The 19,338-nt window shown below is 39.5% G+C and overlaps 1 protein-coding gene across 1 annotated transcript in view; it reads right to left on the bottom strand.

The window, feature by feature from the left end:
• Positions 1-2,117: 2,117 nt before the first annotated feature.
• The window catches only part of LOC103127446 (leucine-rich repeat-containing protein 37A3-like), a 54,337-nt gene continuing 37,116 nt past the window's right edge, over positions 2,118-19,338 (bottom strand). Inside the window, exons 8-14 of the mRNA XM_060203304.1 lie at positions 16,935-17,053; positions 12,256-14,033; positions 9,223-9,327; positions 3,736-3,794; positions 2,659-2,713; positions 2,434-2,576; positions 2,118-2,327 (exon numbers count right to left, since the gene is read on the bottom strand). Coding sequence (XP_060059287.1) covers positions 2,225-2,327; positions 2,434-2,576; positions 2,659-2,713; positions 3,736-3,794; positions 9,223-9,327; positions 12,256-14,033; positions 16,935-17,053 — 2,362 coding nt within the window. The 3' untranslated portion in view covers positions 2,118-2,224. The remainder of the gene's footprint in view (positions 2,328-2,433; positions 2,577-2,658; positions 2,714-3,735; positions 3,795-9,222; positions 9,328-12,255; positions 14,034-16,934; positions 17,054-19,338) is intronic.

Below are 19,338 nucleotides of genomic sequence, written 5' to 3'. Positions count from 1 at the left end.
AATCCACTGCTCCTGGAGGTCATTTTTTCCCAATTTTGTGGCCATAATTGCCTTGCTATTGTTGTTATAGCAGTTGTTGGTGGAAAGGACAGAGAGAGTCGAGAAAAGAGGGGAAGCAGAGAAGGGGAAAGATAGACACCTGCAGACCTGCTTCACCGCTTGTGAAGAGACCCCTGCCCCATGCAGGTGGGGAGGTGGGGGCTCGAACTGGGATCTTTAAGCCAGTCCTTGCACTTCACAACATATGCACTTAACCCGCTGCACTAACACCTGTCCCACCCCCTTTTTCTAGTTGATTTGATAGACAGAGCCTAAGAGTTGCCATAGTAGTTGAGATCTGGATTTGCAAGCATGAGGTCCTGAGTTCAATCCCAGGCACTGCATATTAAAAAAAAGGTTGTTGGACTAAGAATGTAAAATTCTTTACTTAGGATTTGCTAGCAAGTAAGTAAATACTATTACTTGCTGCTCATTATTACTGTTTAGCTTTATACACAGCCATTATCTTTTTTTTTTTTTTTTAAGATTTTATTTAGGAGGAGAGAGAAATATTTTATTGAGGACGAGAGAGAAAAAGCCAGACATCACTCTGGTACATGTGCTGCCAGGGACTGAACTCAGGATCTCATGCTTGAGAGTCTGATGCTTTACCCACTGTGCCACCTCCTGGACCACCACAGCCATTATCTTTTGGTTAACTAACTTAAGTCAGCACAGAGAGGGGAAAATACGTGTTTTTAATTCTCAGTAAGAAACTTTGGGCGGTAATTTGAGAATACACAGAGAACAGGTTTTTAAACTACATTAGCAAAATGAGGACCAGAGAAGGAACAGATGTATTACTCATTTTGCCAAGAATCCTAACTAGCTAGCATGCTGACCTGCCCCATCGAACCTACACTGTTCAGAAGGGGCTCAGTGCCACAGTTGGCACCAATTTCCAACTCTTATTTCTACACCACCAGCATTTACTTGTCCTCATTCAGGCACATTACCAAATCTTGCTCATTTAAAATCTCTTCTAATCACTAATCTGTTTAACTCTTATTGGCTAACTAATGTAAAATGTGATGGAGAAATCTTTGCATCTTCAGCAGATTGTGCTGGTATTATCCTTTGGAATCACACATACACCCATGACCTATGTTGGTACATTCAGTTCAGGGCTCAGCTTGGGGGAGCTGAGCAGGATACACTTGAGTCTCAGTGGGGACAGGAAAGGCTTAAGCAGTGCAAGTACATGGAGAAGTGGCTGCACCAAAATGCCTGAATTCTGAAATGAAAGCCTGAGGTGGGAAAGTAATTATTGCTCTCACAATCTTCCTTTGCCTTAGCCCTCCAGCTTCTCTCTGCTACCTAGTTGTAAGTTGGAAATTTTGAAAAGAAATGTCCACTGTCTTTTAAGGCTGGAGAACTCCTTGCCAGGACACATGTGTGTATGTTTGAGAACTCAGGAGAAATCGTAACCTGACAGTGGAGGGTGGGCTCTGGTCCAAATACCTGGCAGCTGCAAAAACCCTATGAGAGATGAGAAGTAGGTAACCCTCTGTGTGCAGGAGGTCCAGTATACTGTAAATGATGGGTACTTTCTGGACAAGAGGAAAGATCATCAGAATAGGTTGTTACATAATCATCTACAGCCAAAGGATGCCATAGTTTTCAGTGCCACGGGACTGGTTACATTGGGGAAATGAGGTAGAGGGGTGCCTATTCGTTCTTTTTGGTCTACATACTCTCTTGTGGTAAATATTGGTGACCAGGAGTGATTTCAGCTTCAGTTCTGCTTTTCTTGTCTATAGCCCTTTGTATAATTTATTTTTTTTGCATCCAGGGTTATTGCTGAGGTTGGTGCCTGCACCACAAATCCACTGCTCCTGGAGTCTATTTTTTCCCTTTTGTTGCCCTTGTTGTTTTATCGTTGTTGTGGTTATTATTGTTGTTGTTACTGATGTTGTTGTTGTTGGATACGACAGAGAGATGAAGAGAGGAGGGAAAGACAGAGAGGGGGAAGATAGACACCTGCAGACCTGCTTCACCGCTTGTAATTTGACCCCTCCTGCAGGTGAGGGGTATATAAATATTTAACCAAGTTTTAATTATTTACCACACTGCTAGACTTATGAATTCACACATTTTAATATAAGATTAAGTAGGTATTTTACAAGCAACACCTGAGAAGCTATTAGAAAATAAAATTTTCTGGTGGCTTAGTGCAGGGTGTGGTTCACTCTGTGGCTGTCTCTTGTCCTCCCTCACTTTCCTGGCCCATCTCTTCAGCAGTGGACTCTGAACCTGGAGTCTTCTCTACTATGACTTCACTGAGTGACCTGAAAACAGAAAAAGAATGTCAAGCATTTTCTTTTAAGAGGAACTGCTAAACTTTGCAATGTTGCTTCATTTAGGCAACTAAAAAAAAATTCTCCAGTCATTTACTCTGGCTCCTTCTTGAAGATCTCCTCTTCATCAGAAGAATCCTTGTCGTGTAGCTTTTCTGCCATATTTTTCTTGCGTGTGGCATTGAGAGGCCTATACATATCTCTAAGCCAAAGTGGCCTCCTCATCCAGAAAGAGCCCTCCTGAAAAAGCCAAATGGAAATATTAATTCTGCATTTCCCACAGCTTTCTTTAGCTATAATACTCTACCATCCTCAAAGTTACCTGACTTTCACTGCCTGATGAGTATTTCTTACGAAGCAGGAATGATAAAAAGCCCCTTGGAGAAAAACATGTATACAAATTAGTGATTTATTCATTTTCCAATTTTTCTTTTTTTAAAATTTTTATTGATTCCCTTTTGTTACCCTTGTTGTTTTTTTACTGTTTTAGTTATTGTTATTGTTATTGATGTCATTGTTGGATAGGACAGAGAGAAATGAAGAGAGGAGGGGAAGACAGAGAGGGGGAGAGAAAGAGAGACACCTGCAGACCTGCTTCACCGTTTGTGAAGCGACACCCCTACAGGTGGGGAGCTGGGGGCTCGATCAAGGATCATACATGGGTCCCTGTGCATTGTGCCACCTGGTTTAACCCCTGCACTACTGCCTGACTTTCCCAATTTTTCTAAAACACATATCTCTGGTCTTGTTAGGACCAATGGGTGCCATAGTCTATAATTACAATGAGAAAAATCACCACAGAACTTGGAACTTTTTAAAAAAATTTACTTATTATTGGCTAGAGACAGAGAGAAATTGAGAGAGAAGGGGGAGATAGAGAGGGAGAGAGACAGAGAGACACTGCAGCCCTGCCTCACCACTTGTGAAGCTTTCTGCCTGCAGGTGGGGACCAGGGTCTTAAACCTGGGTCCTTGCGCACTGTAATGTGAGCACTTAACCAGGCATACCATCTCCTGGGCCCCCAGACCTTGGAATCTGAAAATAATTCCGTGCATACTAGGCTTCCAGGAATTCACATGTGTACAAAGTACCGTACACTGGCAAGATAGTTCATCTGGGAGGGTGGTGTGCTTTCCTGTGCATGCAATCCAGGTTTAAGTCTGCAGGTATATCCCATTTGTCCTGTGAAACTTTCTCCCAAATGTAATACAATTTTTAAAAAATCTTAAAATTCTACTCTGAATGGCTGCCACATGAGCAACCATGAAGGTGGCTTAGTAGGCAGGCCTTGTATGCTTAAGGCCGTGGGGCCCATTCCCAACAGTGCATAGGCTGAGCAATGCTCTAGTTTCTCTCTTGTTTCATTAACAGATAAATAATTTGCAAGACAAATATTTACCCTGATTTTCTTTCTTTGCCCTCCAGCTGTTCTTCCCCTGATGCTTTATGAGAATAAATCTATTTTAAAACAAAACATGATCACGATTATTTAGTATAATATCTCAAATCTTTATTCATTTTTATTATCTTATCCACCTAGTCAGATAACTTTGGGACAGAAATTCTCTCCTGTTAGGCTTTTGACTCTTCCATAGTACCTACCTTAGGATCTGGTATATAGCTGGCAATATATTTTATTGACTATACTAGATAACATTCAATAGATAATTCCAAATAATGACTTTCTTAAAAGGAGCTACTAAAATCTTGAACAGATTGTTTTTTTTAATTAAGACCCAAAGTAAGGTGTTTATTATTATTGCCACTATTCATCATTGATGAGGATACATTTAACCAATAAGAGAAAATGAGGTTTTAGAAGAAGAGACAAACATATCTAGAAATGATATCCTAAAAGTTTAAGAATCAACAACAATTTTATTGTAAGTCACATGAGAATTCAGTTAGTGGCTAAATATAGTCAGCCTCATCAGTTTTCTTTTTTTTATTACTTATTTATTTGACTCCAGGGTTATTGCTGGGGCTCGGTGCTTGCACTATGAATCCACTACTTCTGGAGGCTATTTTCCCCCTTTTGTTACTCTTGTTGTTTATCATTGTTGTTATTGTTATTATTGTTCTTATTGTTATTACTGTCGTTGTTGTTGGATAAGACAGAGAGAAATTGAGAGCAGAGGAGAGAAAGAAAGACACCTGCAGACCTACTTCACTGCTTGCAAAGAGACCCCCCCTTGCAGGTGGGGAGCCAGGGCTCAATTGGGATCCTTATGTAGGTCCTTCCACTTGTGCCACGTGCACTTAACCCCCTGCGCTACCGCCCGAGCCCCTTCTTTTTTCTTTTTTAGCTTCCAGGCTTATCACTGGGGCTCGGTGTTGGCACTATGAATCCACCGTTCCTAATGGCCATTTTTTTCTTATCTTTTTTTTTTCAATAGGACAGAGATAAATTTGGGGGGGGGTTGATAGAAATACGGAGGGAGAGGCCATGGCACACCTGGTTCAGCACACGTGTTACAATGCGCAAGGACCAAGCATCCCAGTCCCCACCTGCAGGGGGAAAGCTTCACGAGTGATGAAGCAGTGCTACAGATGTATCTCTGTCTCTGTCTCTCTCTCTCTTTCTAAACATATATTTTAAATGATTTTATTTATGTATTAATGAGAAAGATAAGAGGAGAGAGAGAAAGAACCAGACATCACTGTGGTACATGTGCTGCCGGGGACTGAACTCGACCTCATGCTTGAGAGTCTAATGCTTTATCCACTGCGCCACCTCCTGGACAACTCTCTCTCTGTGTTATCCCCTTCCCTCTCCATTTCTAGCTGTCTCTATCAATTAGTAAATAAAGGAAAAAAAATAGTTGGGTGGTCTGGGATGTAGCGTAGTTGATAAAGCATTGGACTTTTAAGCATGAGGTCCTGAGTTCAATCCCTGGCAGCACATGTAGCCAGAGTGATGTCAGGTTCTCTTTCCTCCTATCTTTCTTATTAGTAAATAAAAAAATCTTTAAAAAAATTGAAAATAGGGGGAAGAGAAAGACACCTGTAGACTTGCTTCAATGCTTGTGAATCATCCCACTTGCAGGTAGGGAGGGGGGTGGTGTGGGGATAGGGGATTGAACCAAGTTCCTTGCGTTGGTCCATATGCTTAGTACTATGTGCACTAACAAGGAACCAGGGTCATCACAGTCCGGCCCCCACTAGTTTTCTTATATATAATAATTAAAATTAGGAAGATTCCATTTGGGTGGGGGTAGACAGCCCAATGGTTATGCAAAGAGACACTCATGCCTGAGACTCTGAAGTCCCAGGTTCAATCCCCCATACCACCATAAACCAGAGCTGGGCAGTGCTCTGGTGTTTCTATCTCTCTCTCTCTGCATCTTGCTCAAAAGTAAAATAAAAAACAAAATATTTTTAAAAATCAAAGATTCCATTTATAATGTCAATAAAATGAATAAAGTATATAGGAATAAATAAAAATATGTTAAGATATATCTTCATCTAATACTTAATGAAGATTTTTTTCTCTTTTACATTTTAGAATAGTCTTTAGTTAAGGAAAAAACAGGGATTTGGTGTTTTAGTCCTCAAAACAGTTAAGCACTAATATGTCTTCTTCTTTCTACCTCAACTACCTGTTCTTTTTTTTTTTTTTTTTTTTTAGTACTTCCAGGGTTATTATGGGTCTCCAGGTCAGCAGAATTTCACCACTATACACAGACATTTTTCTTTTTTTCTTAGAAGTCAGAGAAAAAGAGAGAGAGAGAGAGAGAAGAAATTAGATATCACATCACTGAACTGGTAAAACTTTCCTGTGCATGTGCTCCTATGTGGTGATCAGGGTGTAGAATGAGGGTCCTCCTGGGTCCATACTCCCAGAGGGATAAAGAATAGGAAAGCTATCAGGGGAGGGGATGGGATACAGAGTTCTGGTGGTGGGAATTGTGTGGAGTTGTTCCTGTCTTATCCTATGTTTTTTGTCACTGTTTCCTTTTTATAAACAAACATTAAAAAATAAAAAAAGAATCACAGTCCTCGCACAAGGTAAATTATCTTCTTTACCAGGTAAGCCATCTCCAAGCCTCTAGGATAATTTTTGAAATATCTTATAAACATATTGGTCTATTACTTGCCAGACTGGATACTGCTTCAAACACTAGGTTCCATTACTCTTCTCTGCTTTAAACACCAATATTGTATTCTATAGAGAAAACACTGCATGGTCTCTGTCCTCAAAAAGCTATCTATCTAAGTAGAAAGAGGAAATTTTGAAACCAAAAAAAAAAAAAAAATACAAATGCAAGTTGAAAATAAATTTTAAAAACACAGTCTAAAAGTCTATAAAGATACAAAAACAAACAAAAAAAGCAAAAGGTTGCATGCCACCCAGAGACGTGACAGTATCCTCTGTGTATTAGCCAGTAACTATTAGAGGCCTTTGCAAAGCTGATCCTATGCTAGTTCCTAGTCTCACAACTTTATAAATCTGACTCAGCCTTCATCAGGAGAGAACTCACTTCTTCCTATTGGAGCAGTCTCACCATATCCACATGACAGGCTTGACAACATAATAGGGAGTGAAATGACAGTTTGATAGGGAATCTGTACCTACCCAAGGGACTGTCTTCTGTAGAGACAGGCCTTCATGGCAAAATCAGAAAACTACTTGGTGAAAAACACAGTAAGATCTGAATCTAGTGTTTAATGAAAAATACTGAGCTATGTGGATCCATCCACCTCCCCCACAGGCATATCCTAGGAAGTGTACATACATCTTCTGTCTGATGTACTACCCTGGGACTCTTGGGAAATGCTTGGATGGGAACAGCCCATGTTGGTTGCATCCTCACCCTTTTCTGTGCTTATCTAGCTACTGACCAGCCCTCTTGAACATACACATGCTTCTTAATAAACACATCCAGTCAGGTTTGAGCCAAGTCTGATAGACCACAAATTCATTTGGTCCTGACATGCTCCATGAAGTGTTGACCCTAGTACTTCTCCCAATTTTTAGGTTCTCAGGGAGAGAGAGGAACGTCTCAGGATGGTCTTGAAAAATTAGTGATAAAACTCACAGAAGGACTAGGACCAGGAGAGTTTTAGTATTTGAGAAAGACTTTTATGAAGAAAGATGAACCTGAGTGGTATTTGAGAGGCTCATAGGCCTTCTGCAGGTAGAGGGAAATGAGATAATTTCCAATGGGTAAAGGTATGACAAAAGCAGGGATCACATGGTATGAGTAAGGTATAGTGAGGCATAGCTTTGATTGGAATAGAGAGCTGTTATAACAGGAGAAAAGACAAGGCAAATTAAGTTCGATTGGGAGAGTCAAGACTGATACCCTATTAAAATTCTCTTAATATCAGCATTTGCTGAGTGAATAACCATGATGTAAATTGATAAAAAAAAAAAAGGTAGGCTTCAGAAATAGGCTACAGTAAATATGGCAAGTTTTACAGAATACTGTTATAGGATTCTATCTGCAGTGCTTTAACTTATTTAGACAATGCCAAAACTTATATAGACACTAGAGCAGAAAGCTGCTAATAAGTAACTCTAATGAATCAAATACCACCTTTATTTTTTAGCCATGTCCTTTCTTACAAAGTAAAGTATAGCTCCATTACGGTGGCAATTATATGAAATTCTCATACTTTCAGCTAACAAGGAAAATAATTAGTGGTAGAATGACAATAACTAGTGTTTATATATCAAACCACTGGCATCATTTAAAGAAATTTTACTATTACACAATTTCTGGCCTTCTTAATTTTAACTTTTGAAAATAGACTGCTAACAATCACGGTTTCAATGCCAGGGAGATCTCCTGGGCATAGTTTTCATCAAAAGTCCCTGTGCAATACTTAAAATAAAAGAACACAGCAAGGCTCACTTCTTGTGACTGAAGAGAAATACCCATAAGTAATGGAAGGAAAAGTGACTTTGGGCACATGGCCTTTGAGTAACAGGAATGAAAGACTGCTGGGGGGTGGAGGTGGGTGACCAGATAAAATAAGAGTAACTAAAGGAGCAAACATAGGGAGGGCAGAAAGGTCAAATTGATATGACCAATGTTGGGGAATCAAGGCCAGTCATCAAAGACCTAGACACAAGAACAGAAACTCTAAGCTCTCAATCTTTGATGAATGCAGAAAAAAAGAGTTGAGTGGGAGAGGTCAGGAAGAGAAGGATGAGTATGGGATGACTCCCCAAGTAGGTGTACTTGGGAGAAAGGGTTAAAATGGAGAACAGTGGACAAAACTTGGACTGAGGGTGGTATACTGCACCAAAGCAAGGAACCCTGGGGAGGGAATGGCCTGTAGGGAGAGGAGCTTGGGGTTCTGGATGTCAGGGGGATAACAGTGTGAATATGTGGCAGACACCTGCTATGTAGAACTGGGAAAGCTTACACATGTATAGACAAATGTGTTATAATACATTAACCCCCAATTATTTATTTACTTTTTAAAATCAGTGATGTAACAATGATTCACAAGATTAGAGGATAAGAGAGGTACAATTCCATATAATTCCCACAACCAGAGTTTTTACCAGAGCACGGATCACCTCTGGCTTATGGTGGTGCAGGGGACTGAACCTTGGATCTTGGAGCCTCAGGCATGACAGTCCATTTGCATAATTATTATGCTATCTATTTCCACCCCCTATTTTTTTTTAATAAGTAGATATGCAAAAAAATGACTTTGGTTTTCAATTTGTGGGCTCTGGTCTGGGGAGATAGCACAGCAGTACTGTATATGAATTGCATCCAAGGATCATTCCCAAGCACCAACAAAGGACAAAAATGAACAGTACGTTGGTCAAACACACGATTTGTGGCTTCTGACTGTCATAAAGGCAGAATATACTCTGCAGTGGGACTATCGCCTGGCCACTTCTGGAAACTTTAATTGTTCTTACCTCAATGAGACAGAAAATTATAATCAAAATCATCACGACTACAGTCACAGATATTGCCAAGATGAGCTTGTTGTTGTAGCCATATCCTGGAACTTCTCTTGTAAGCTAAAAACATTCAAACAAACAAACAACAACAACAAAAACACACAGTTATTTTTTTTAGAGCTAACAGATGGGAAGAATGAGAGCTAATTAATCTATTCTAAAGTATAGCTAACTATGCTTAAACTACTATAAAACTCCATTCTTTCAGATTAGAGTAGTAGTTTATAGGTTCTTTTTTATTTATTAATATTTTTCTTAAGAAAGGATAAATTAACAAATCCATAGGGTAGGAGGGGTACAACGAGGTACAACTCCACACAATTCCCACCACCAGATCTCCATATCCCACCCCCTCCCTGATAGCTTTCCCATTCTCTATCCCTCTGGGAGCATTGACCCAGGGTCATTGTGGGTTGCAGAAGGTGGAAGGTCTGGCTTCTGTAATTGCTTCCCCGCTGAACATGGCCATTGACTGGTCGATCCATACTCCCAGTCTGCCTCTCTCTTTCCCTAGTAGGTGGGTCTCTGGGGAAGTGGAGCTCCAGGACACATTGGTGGACTCCCTTTCAGTCCAGGGAAGCCTGGTCAGCATCCTGATGGCATCTGAAACCTGGTGACTGAAAAGAGAGTTAACATACAAAGCCAAACAAACTGTTGAGCAATCATGGACCCAAAGCTTGGAATAGTGGAGAGGAAGTGTTAGGGGGTACTCACTGCAAACTCTAGTGTACTTCTGCTTTCAGGTATATATTTTGCAGTAGTTTATGGATACGTGTGAACATATGCTCTCTCTCACAGCGACTGGTGTATATCTAGGTTTTGGGACTTTGTTAGAAAGTGAACCACCTGGGATGGATTTAGAGAATATTATGAAAGGAAAGGTCTCATTTGAGTAATGAAGCTGAAGGGTTGTCATTCCACACGTGAAGTCTCTGGACACAGTCTGAGCTGAAGCATGTTGAGGTGGCAATCGTTGTGTTGATTAGGTTGCGATTGGCAGATGCAATATTATTTGATATGGATTGGGAGAGGCATACGGGAAAGTGGGCCCTATCCTAAGGTTCCAGGACTGGGAGAAGTAGAGGCTCTAAAGAGCATACTAAATCTCATGTGTTACATAAGCCTATAACTACCATTTTCCTTTAGAATTCATCTACCATGTGTTAGGTTCTTTTTTCTACCTGAGGAACAGTGGAACTATTACATAAAAGAACAAAATGGGAGATTACTGTCTTAGCCGAATTCACACAGCCAAGACAAGACAGAAACTAGGAGCCTATAGTCTTCCTGATGGAGTGCTTTAACCCTTCTGCTTTGATTTTTTGTAAAGTGCACTTGAATGCCAGTATTCATTTAATTTTGTTTTGTTTTATTTGTTATTGGATAGAGACAGAGAGAAATTGAGAGAGAAGGGGGAAATAGAGAGGAATAGACAGAGAGACACCTGCAGACTTACTTTACTACCTGTGAAGGCACTCCCCTGCAGGTGGGGAGCTGGGGGCTTGAACTAGGATCCTAACCGGTCCTTGTGCTTTGCGCCATGTGTGCTTAAACTGCTGTGCTACCACATGACTCCCGTTCATTTAATTTTTAAGACTTTATTTATTTATTTATTTATTTATTCCCTTTTGTTTCCCTTGTTGTTTTATTGTTGTAGTTGTTGTTGGATAAGACAGAGAGAAATGGAGAGAGGAGGTGATGACAGAGACGGGGAGAGAAAGACACCTGCAGACCTGCTTCACCGCTTGTGAAGCGACTCCCCAGCAGGTGGGGAGCCAGGGGCTTGAACCGGGATCCTTCTTCCAGTCCTTTGTTTCATGCCACCTGAGCTTAACCTGCAGCGCTACCACCTGACTCCCGTGTTCAGTTAATTTTACATAAATATTTTTAAATTAATTTCATTGTGGAAATAAAATACAACTGGAATCATCTAATTTAATGAAATGCATCATCATATGAAACTTCAACTAAAACCCATTTGAGAATCATGTTAACATCATGCAAAGGAATACGTTTTCTAAGATCTGACATTTTCAACAACTGAGAATCACTGTATTTTGAACATGGAAATGCTGGGGGTAAAATTAGGCCTCTACAAGGCAATGAGTGCCACCCCAGCATGCTTCACTTCAGACTGTGCCCAGAGACTTCAGGTGTGGAATGACAACCCTTAAGCTTCATTATTCGTGTGAGACCTTTCCTTTCATAATATTCTCTAATTCCACTCCAGGCAGTTCACTTCCTAACAAAGTCCCAAAACCTAGATATAGACCAGGTCCCATGAGATAGAGCATATGTTCACACGTAACCATAAACTAGGGCAAAATATATACCTGAAAGCAGAAGTACACTACAGTCTGCAGTGAGTACTCCCCAACACTTCATCTGAACTATGTCAGCCTTTAGGTCCATAATTGTTCAACAATTTGTTTGGCTTTGTATGTTAAACGCTCTTTTCAGCCACCAGGTTCAAGATGCTACCATGATGCCGACCAGACTTCCCTGGACAGACAAACACACCAATGTGTCCTGGAGCTCTGATTCCCCAGAAACCCACCCTACTAGGCAAAGAGAGAGACAGACTGGGAGTATAGATCGACCAGTCAATGCCCATGTTCAGCGGGGAAGCAATTACAGAAGCAAAACCTTCCACTTTCTGCATCATACAATGACCTTGGGTCCATACTCCCGGAAGAATAGAGAATGGGAAAGCTATCAGGGGATGGATGGGATATGGAGATCTGGTGGTGGGAATTGTGTGGAGTTGTACCCCTCCTATCCTATGGTTTTGTTAATGTCTCTTTTTTTAAATAAATAAAGTAATTAAAAAAAAAATAGGTCTGTAAACCATGAACTGTCTCAGGGTAAACACAGAAAGCACAAGTGCCACCTGTGAGTATCTTCACAGGCAAATGGTAAATAGGCTAATAATGGCAGGACCTAAACTGACAAGGAGTCCAACCCCTCTGTTTTGTGAGTTATGCTCACCTCACTTGCTTCTTGCTCTTTCCGTTCACTCTGGGCTTCTGTGCTTTCATTGATGTAGTTCTCATTTTTCCATTGGTCCGTATCCCAATCTGCCCTAGACACCTTGACTTCCTGCTGCTCACTAAGAAGCTTCATCAGGAGGCCTGTTCTGGAGATGAGCTTGGCGCAAGCCAATTGCACTTGGCTCTGAGAGCAGTCCATTTTCAAAGTCCGGATAACATGAGCAATGAGCTTCCTTACGTCATTGTTGGGGATGAGAGAGCGCAGCTGCTGGTTTAGTTGAATTTCAAATTGCTCACCTGCGGATGACAGTGGTGGGAAAGTGGAGTCCAAGGGCTTGGGGAGTAAGAAGTCAGAGTCCTCACTGTGGTATTCCCACTGTGTTTCACTGGTATGTGCAATGGCTGGTATGAAGCTGTCTGCAGTCACAGAAGAATCTGCAGTGCGAGGAGTCGTAAAGATTGTAGGGATAGTTTCATCTGGCATAGTCGTGCTTCCTGGAGAACTATTTGCTTCAAAAATATTTGGGGAAGTAGTTTTTGCTATAGCTTTATCTCCCACAGAATGGTCAAAAAGAGTAGAAGAGCCTGCGAGAGGATTCTCCTCAGCTAGTTCTCTTGAGGATGAAAATGCCTCTTGAGAAGGTGGATTTATGAGACTCCTCATCGCAGAAGACGGAAGCCTCTTTTCAAGCAGTTTTTTCAATTTCGTTTTCTTTCTGAACTGCTGATACTTTTTGACTTGGGGTGTTCTGCTGAGCAGGGGAGAGGGAATTTCATGAAAGACACGATTTATTCTGGCACGTGAAGCTTCTTCAGAAGCTTCCATATCTTTCACTCTAGCTTTTGCATCTTCTAAAATAAAAATAGTGTAGCTTAAGTCTTTTGATTTATTTTTATCCCCAGGTAGGGGTTTGGGAGCAGGGGAAGCAGATGGCCTGCCCATTATGTGTTGCTCCTCATTTGTTAATGAAGGTTGTGTGTTGGTCTTTTCCACTAATTTCCTGGGCTTCCCTTCTTTGTGAAACTGTTCACGCTCTTTAGGGGTTGCCTCTCCAAGCCTAGTTTCTTGGGCAGTATTTTCAACAAGTGGTTGAGTATTCTGTTTCCTCTTGCTGCTCTGATCATCACTCAGTCCTTTGGAGTGTCTTTCCTCTATACCCTTTGGACCTTTGAAGGCTATTTTCTCTCTCTGTAGCTTTTTCTTTGCACTTACATTTCCTATTCTGTTTTTTGATTGTTGGGCAGTTTCGAATTCCTTTTGAATGATCTGGCGTTTAAATTTGGGAACTAAGTTATCAGAATTTATAAGCATGGCAGTTTTTTCTTTCTTTTTAATTTCATTAATTTTTTCTTGAATTTCTGCATCTAACAGATTTTCCAGAAAATACAGTTTCTTAAGTTTATTTTTGTAAATTGAATTGCTGAGTGCAGGCTTAGGAGAAATGTCCACTGCACTGTCTTTCAAATGATCCAGGGGACTATCTCCATGTTGTGTATTTAAAAAAAGAAGTTTAATGAATGGTAGTAATATTGATTCTACATCTTCCAGATTTCCCTCTGAGAAATAAGGCAATATATAATTTAGTGCGCTGATAACATCATTTTCATCATTGAAATCCAGCTGCTCATTTATAAAGATTGGTAAGTTGACAACGTCATTTTTGTAAGTGGATGCCTTCTCTGGTTCAATAGTCAGCTCAGTGCTGGTATTCCTCCTCCGAGCTTGCAATACCTTCATAAATGACCCTTCTGTATTCCCTATGGGTATTTCTCCATCTGTCAAAATAGAAGAAACTGTTTTTTATGATGAAACACTAATGAAATGGATTTTTGGTGAGCCATGTTTCTCAGTCAAATCAATTAGTTATTAACAACATTTTGAGTGTCATTTATAGAGAAAGAAATTAAACTCAGGGGCAGACGGTAGATAACATAATGGTTATGCAAACAAATTCTCATGCCTGAGTCTCCAAAGTTCCAGGTTCAATCCCCTGCACCACCATAAGCCAGAGCAGAACAGTGCACTGGTTAAAAAAGATAACAATAAATAAATAAAAAGAAAGAAATTAAGTCAATTTAGAACCAGTAGTTGGAAAATAACAAAAAGGGAAAATATGTTTATTAAAGTGTAAGACTTTGTACATATTGTTGGCAGGGTAGTTGTACAGAACTTTGGTGGTTGGTACAGTATGAAACTATACTCTGTAATTTTATAATTTTATAAACCACTATTTTTCCACTAGTAAGAAAATGTAAAAAGAAAATGTGAATGTTCATTCAGAATATTCCAAAGCATGAAATACAACTTCTGTATCTATAATTATTTTATTGGTCAGAAGGTCAGTTGTCCCGTATTCAAGTAACACCACAATTAGAAGACAAAGATTTCCCTGCTAAGCTAGACTATTTGCCTTTTCATGTTCACATACTTCATCATGTTTTGCCTCAGTTGCAGAGGGGATATGAGATTGCTTCTCTGTACTACTTCAGCCTCTGTACTACTACTTGTTACCATTGTAGACAGCCACAATAATACTCTTTGCAAACAAGAACTCATCTGGACACGCCCTTTTCCACATAACTGCTGATTCCTTTGCTTTTTTATTTTCCTACTCCCAGTTCCCCAGTCCCTATCATTTAAGGCTCTATTCAGAAAAACAAACAAGTCAAAACACTGTTTCCCTATATCTTTGCTTGAATCTGGACAGAGATCTGAATGTAGGTTAAAGTTTGCTAAATTGTATGCCATTCATAACAGTCAATATATCTATAATGATACACAGTATGTGGTGGTTAATGTTAATCCTTTCTCTCTTCTATTCCTGCTTATATTGTTCCATTACACAAGTTAAAACTTGATGTACAATGCAGAAGGAAAGAAGACAATTTTTGTTACATGTTTTCTTTGATTTCATTTCAATTCTTTTCTTAGATTTTCATTTAATGGACCATCCAAAGCTTATGACTGCATGAAGATCAAGTATATGAATATGCAACTTTTTTTCTTTCCCAGAAAAAATATAAGTACTTTAGGTGGTGGTGAGGGTCATAGGTGGTAATGGTAAGTGAAAAAGAACAGGATTGCAAAGAACTTCAAATTGGGGACAAAAAATCTGGAAACTAGGTTATAATAGTTATCATCTCTGTTTTTGTTTCTCCCCACCTGTAAAATGAGATTTAGAAGTCTAGAACGGACTCCACCAATGTGTCCTGGAGCTCCACTTCCCCAGAGCCCTAACCCACTAGGGAAAGAGAGAGACAGGCTGGGAGTATGGATCGACCTGTCAATGCCCATGTTCAGCAGGGAAGCAATTACAGAAGCCAGACCTTCCACCTTCTGCCCCCCATAATGACCCTGGGTCCATACTCCCAGAGGGATAAACAATAGGAAAGCTATCAGGGGATAGGATGGGATATGGAGTTCTGGTGGTGGGAATTATGTGGAGTTGTACCCCTCTTATCCTATGGTTTTGGCAGTGTTTCCTTTTTATAAATAAAAATTTAAGAAACAATTAGTCTGGAATGTCAGGTCTATGCACCTTAGGGGGAAAATAAAAATTAGAAAAAAAAAAAGACAACACTTTCTTTATCAAGTGTTGTTTTTTTATTTTTTATTTATAAAAAGGAAACATTGAAGTGTTATTTCTTTTTAAGTACAAGTGACCTTTATTTTTTATTATTAATTATGTTTAACCAAGAACACTGTTCTGGAGGTTTTTTTTTTTTTTCTTTCTGTTTCCAGGGTTATCACTAAGCTCAGTACCTGTATTACAAATCCAATGTTCCTATAGGCCATGTTTTCCAATTTTTGTTGCCCCTGTTATTATTATTATTATTATTATTATTGTTGTTGTTGTTATTAGGACAGAAAGGGGGGAAAGACAGAGAGGGAGAGAGAAAGATAGACACTGAAGATCTGCTTCACAGCTTGTGAAGTGGCCCCCCTGCAGGTGGGGAACTGGGGGCTTGAACACAGACCCTTGTGACTGTCCTTGCACTTTGTGCCATGTGCACTTAACCCACTGTGCTACTGCCTGGCCCCCTGGAGGAGTTCTCTTAATAAAGTAACCACACCCAGTGATCTTAGTGGACTTATGGGAAGTTAACCCAGGTGTGATGTATATATGATTCAAATAAAGAATATTTGCACATGCATAGCCGGGATCCCCCCCACCCCCTGGAGACCTTTTCCCTGCACCTTATTATCACTTCTGCATGATTATGATTTCAGAACTGTAATGAAAGAAATTTGGGCCATGAAGTCTGTCTCAAAATTCTTCCAAGGAGCACCATAACAAACCTCATGAGAGTGAACTGGTGTTCATGGGATTCCCAAAGACCCAGTTAGCTCCCTACTCAACACTAAATAGTTGAGTTCCCAAAATATCAAACATAGAGCAAGGTACACAATATGTGATGATTAATGTTAATTTCCTTCCCTTTCCATTCCTTCTATTGTTCCTGTAAACAAGTGGATTAGTTATTATTGCCATAGTTATTAAGGCAGTAGTGAACTGAGAATCTAGCTTTTAGAAAAAGAATAATTCTTAGAAAGTTGAGCTTTAAATGGATAAAAACAAATAATGCAATTACATCACTAATTAAAATGTATCATGACTGATTTAAAATAACAACTGAGACAAAATAATAATGTATCACTAGGCAATTCAGACTTACCACAATGCGTAGTATTTGTCATACAGTCAATGTCACAATGCAGTTTGACTGTCTTGCAGACAATCTCTATATTATTTTTAACTTGGCAGAGGCAGCAGGTCAGACGACTAGGTAAGATTCTATAAACAGAGGCACAAAGGATTCAATTAGTGGTAAAGGTGTTACTTGACTATCTCTAACAAGCAAGTCAAGGTTACTACAATGCTGTGCAAACTGTGTTCTTGGGCCCTATAGCCTAACAGTTGGCCAGGGACAGCTGGCCAATTATGATTTTTCAATATTGTAAACATAGAAGACAGAGGTACCCAACATGAAGATAATGAGAGCAGTGGGTATATGACACACCTCAAACAATGGCCATAGTAAATGGAATTTGGATTAATCCAGATGTATCTTCCTTTGGGCTAAGAATACACTAAGTGTGTCCCAAATGTCTTGAGTTCCTTCCTCAATTTTGATTATATATTAGAAATTGTATATTAGAAATTATGATAGGCATAAAAAAGTTTGGTTTAGCTCACATTGTACACTGGTGAAATCTGGATAGTGTGAACATTGATTTTCATAGAGGTACACACAGCTGAGTGAAAAGTTGCAAGTCGGTTAATCAAAGATCCCAAAGTATTACCCACAGATTATTTACTAATTACCAAAAGGGGGAATAACTTTACATTGGAGAGATCTGGGAGGCTGGGCAGCAGCGCACCAGGTTAAGTGCACATAGTACTAAATGCAAGGACCTGTGCAAGGATCTGAGTTGAGTCCCAGGATCCCTATCTACAGGGGGGATGCTTCACAAGAGCAAAGTAGGTCTGAGGTGTCTATGTTTCTGTGTGTGTGTGTGTGTGTGTGTGTGTGTGTGTGTATCTCCCCCTTCTCTCTCAGTTTCTCAATGTCTTATCCAAAAAAGTGGAAAAAATGGCCACCAGGAGAAGTGGATTTGTAGTGCTGGCACTGAGCCCCATTGATAACCCTGGAGGCAATAAAATAAAATAAAATAAAACAAAATAAAATAAAATCTGGGAGATACTATTTTAATCAAGTAATCAAATTTAGCATTATGGGGGTCTCTCTCTCTCCCTAATTAGTGATTGACAAGATAGTGGGATAAGAGGGATACAATTCCATACAGTTCCTACCACCAGAATTCCATATACCCTCCCCTCCACTGGAAGGGTCCTTAGTCTTTATCCCTCTGGGAGTATAGACTAAAAATTTTTATGGGGTGCAGAAGGTGGGAGTTCTGGCTTCTATAATTGCTTCTCTGCTGGACATGGATGTTGACAGGTCAATTCATACATTATTGGTCTCTTGAAGTGATATTATAGGAAGAACATATTGCCTAGTAGCATTCTTCTTAAAATGTCTACAGTGAATCTAATCATGAGGAAACAGAAATCCAGATTATGAGGCAATTTATAAGACAACTATCTAAAAGTCTCCAAAAGATCCAACATCATAAAAGACCAAGAAGTGCTTTTTCTCCAAAACAAGGAGAAGTGCTTGTATTCAACAATGCATTGGAGGTTCTAGCCCAAGCAAGAGTGCAAGAAAATAAATAAAAGGTCTTCAGAATAAAAAGAAAAAGCAAAACAATTTTTATTCTCAGTTAATATAATTATGTAGAAAACCTGATGAAATCTACACAAAAATCTAGAAATAATAAGAAATTAAAAAATAAGTACTATTTATAATAGTATTAAAGTTACAAAACATAGGGCTGAGGCTCCAAAGTCCCAGGTTCAATCTCCAGCACCACCATAAACCAGAGCTGAGCAGTGCTCCAGTAATATATATATATATTACATATCATATAATATTTAATATTATATATAATTATATATTATGTAATACATATACCACATAGGAATAAAACATGTCAAAATAAATTTTAAAAGTTCACACACTAAAAACTAAATATTGCTAAATTAAGGGAGGCATAAGTTATAATAATATGCTCATATATATCAGGACAGTTCATATTGTTGAGATGTTGATGAAACTGAAAAGCTTATTTAAAAATTTACATGGGAATTGTAAATTCCTAGAATAACCAAAAATCTTTTTAAATTAATTAATTAATTAATTTTTGCCTCCAGGGTTATGCTGGGGCTTGGTGCCTGCACTTATGATTCCACTGCTTCTGTGGCCATTGGTTTTTTTGTTTTGTTTTGTTTTTTTGGCTAGGACAGAGAGAAACTGAGAGGGGGTGAGGGAAGATAGAAACAGAGAGAGGAAGATAGACACCTGCAGACCTACTTCACTGCTTGTGAATCAACTCCCCTGCAGGTGGGGACCCTGGGGCTCAAACCAGAATCTTTGTGTGGGTCCTTACACTTTGTACTATGTGTGCACCACTGCCTGACCCCCAAATAAACAAAAATCTTAAAAAGAATATTTCAAG

Source organism: Erinaceus europaeus, chromosome 12 (genome assembly GCF_950295315.1).
Source record: "Erinaceus europaeus chromosome 12, mEriEur2.1, whole genome shotgun sequence".
In the NCBI taxonomy this organism is placed as follows: Eukaryota; Metazoa; Chordata; class Mammalia; order Eulipotyphla; family Erinaceidae; genus Erinaceus; species Erinaceus europaeus.
Note: the sequence above shows the minus strand (reverse complement) of the source record. Positions and strands in the feature narration are given on the sequence as shown.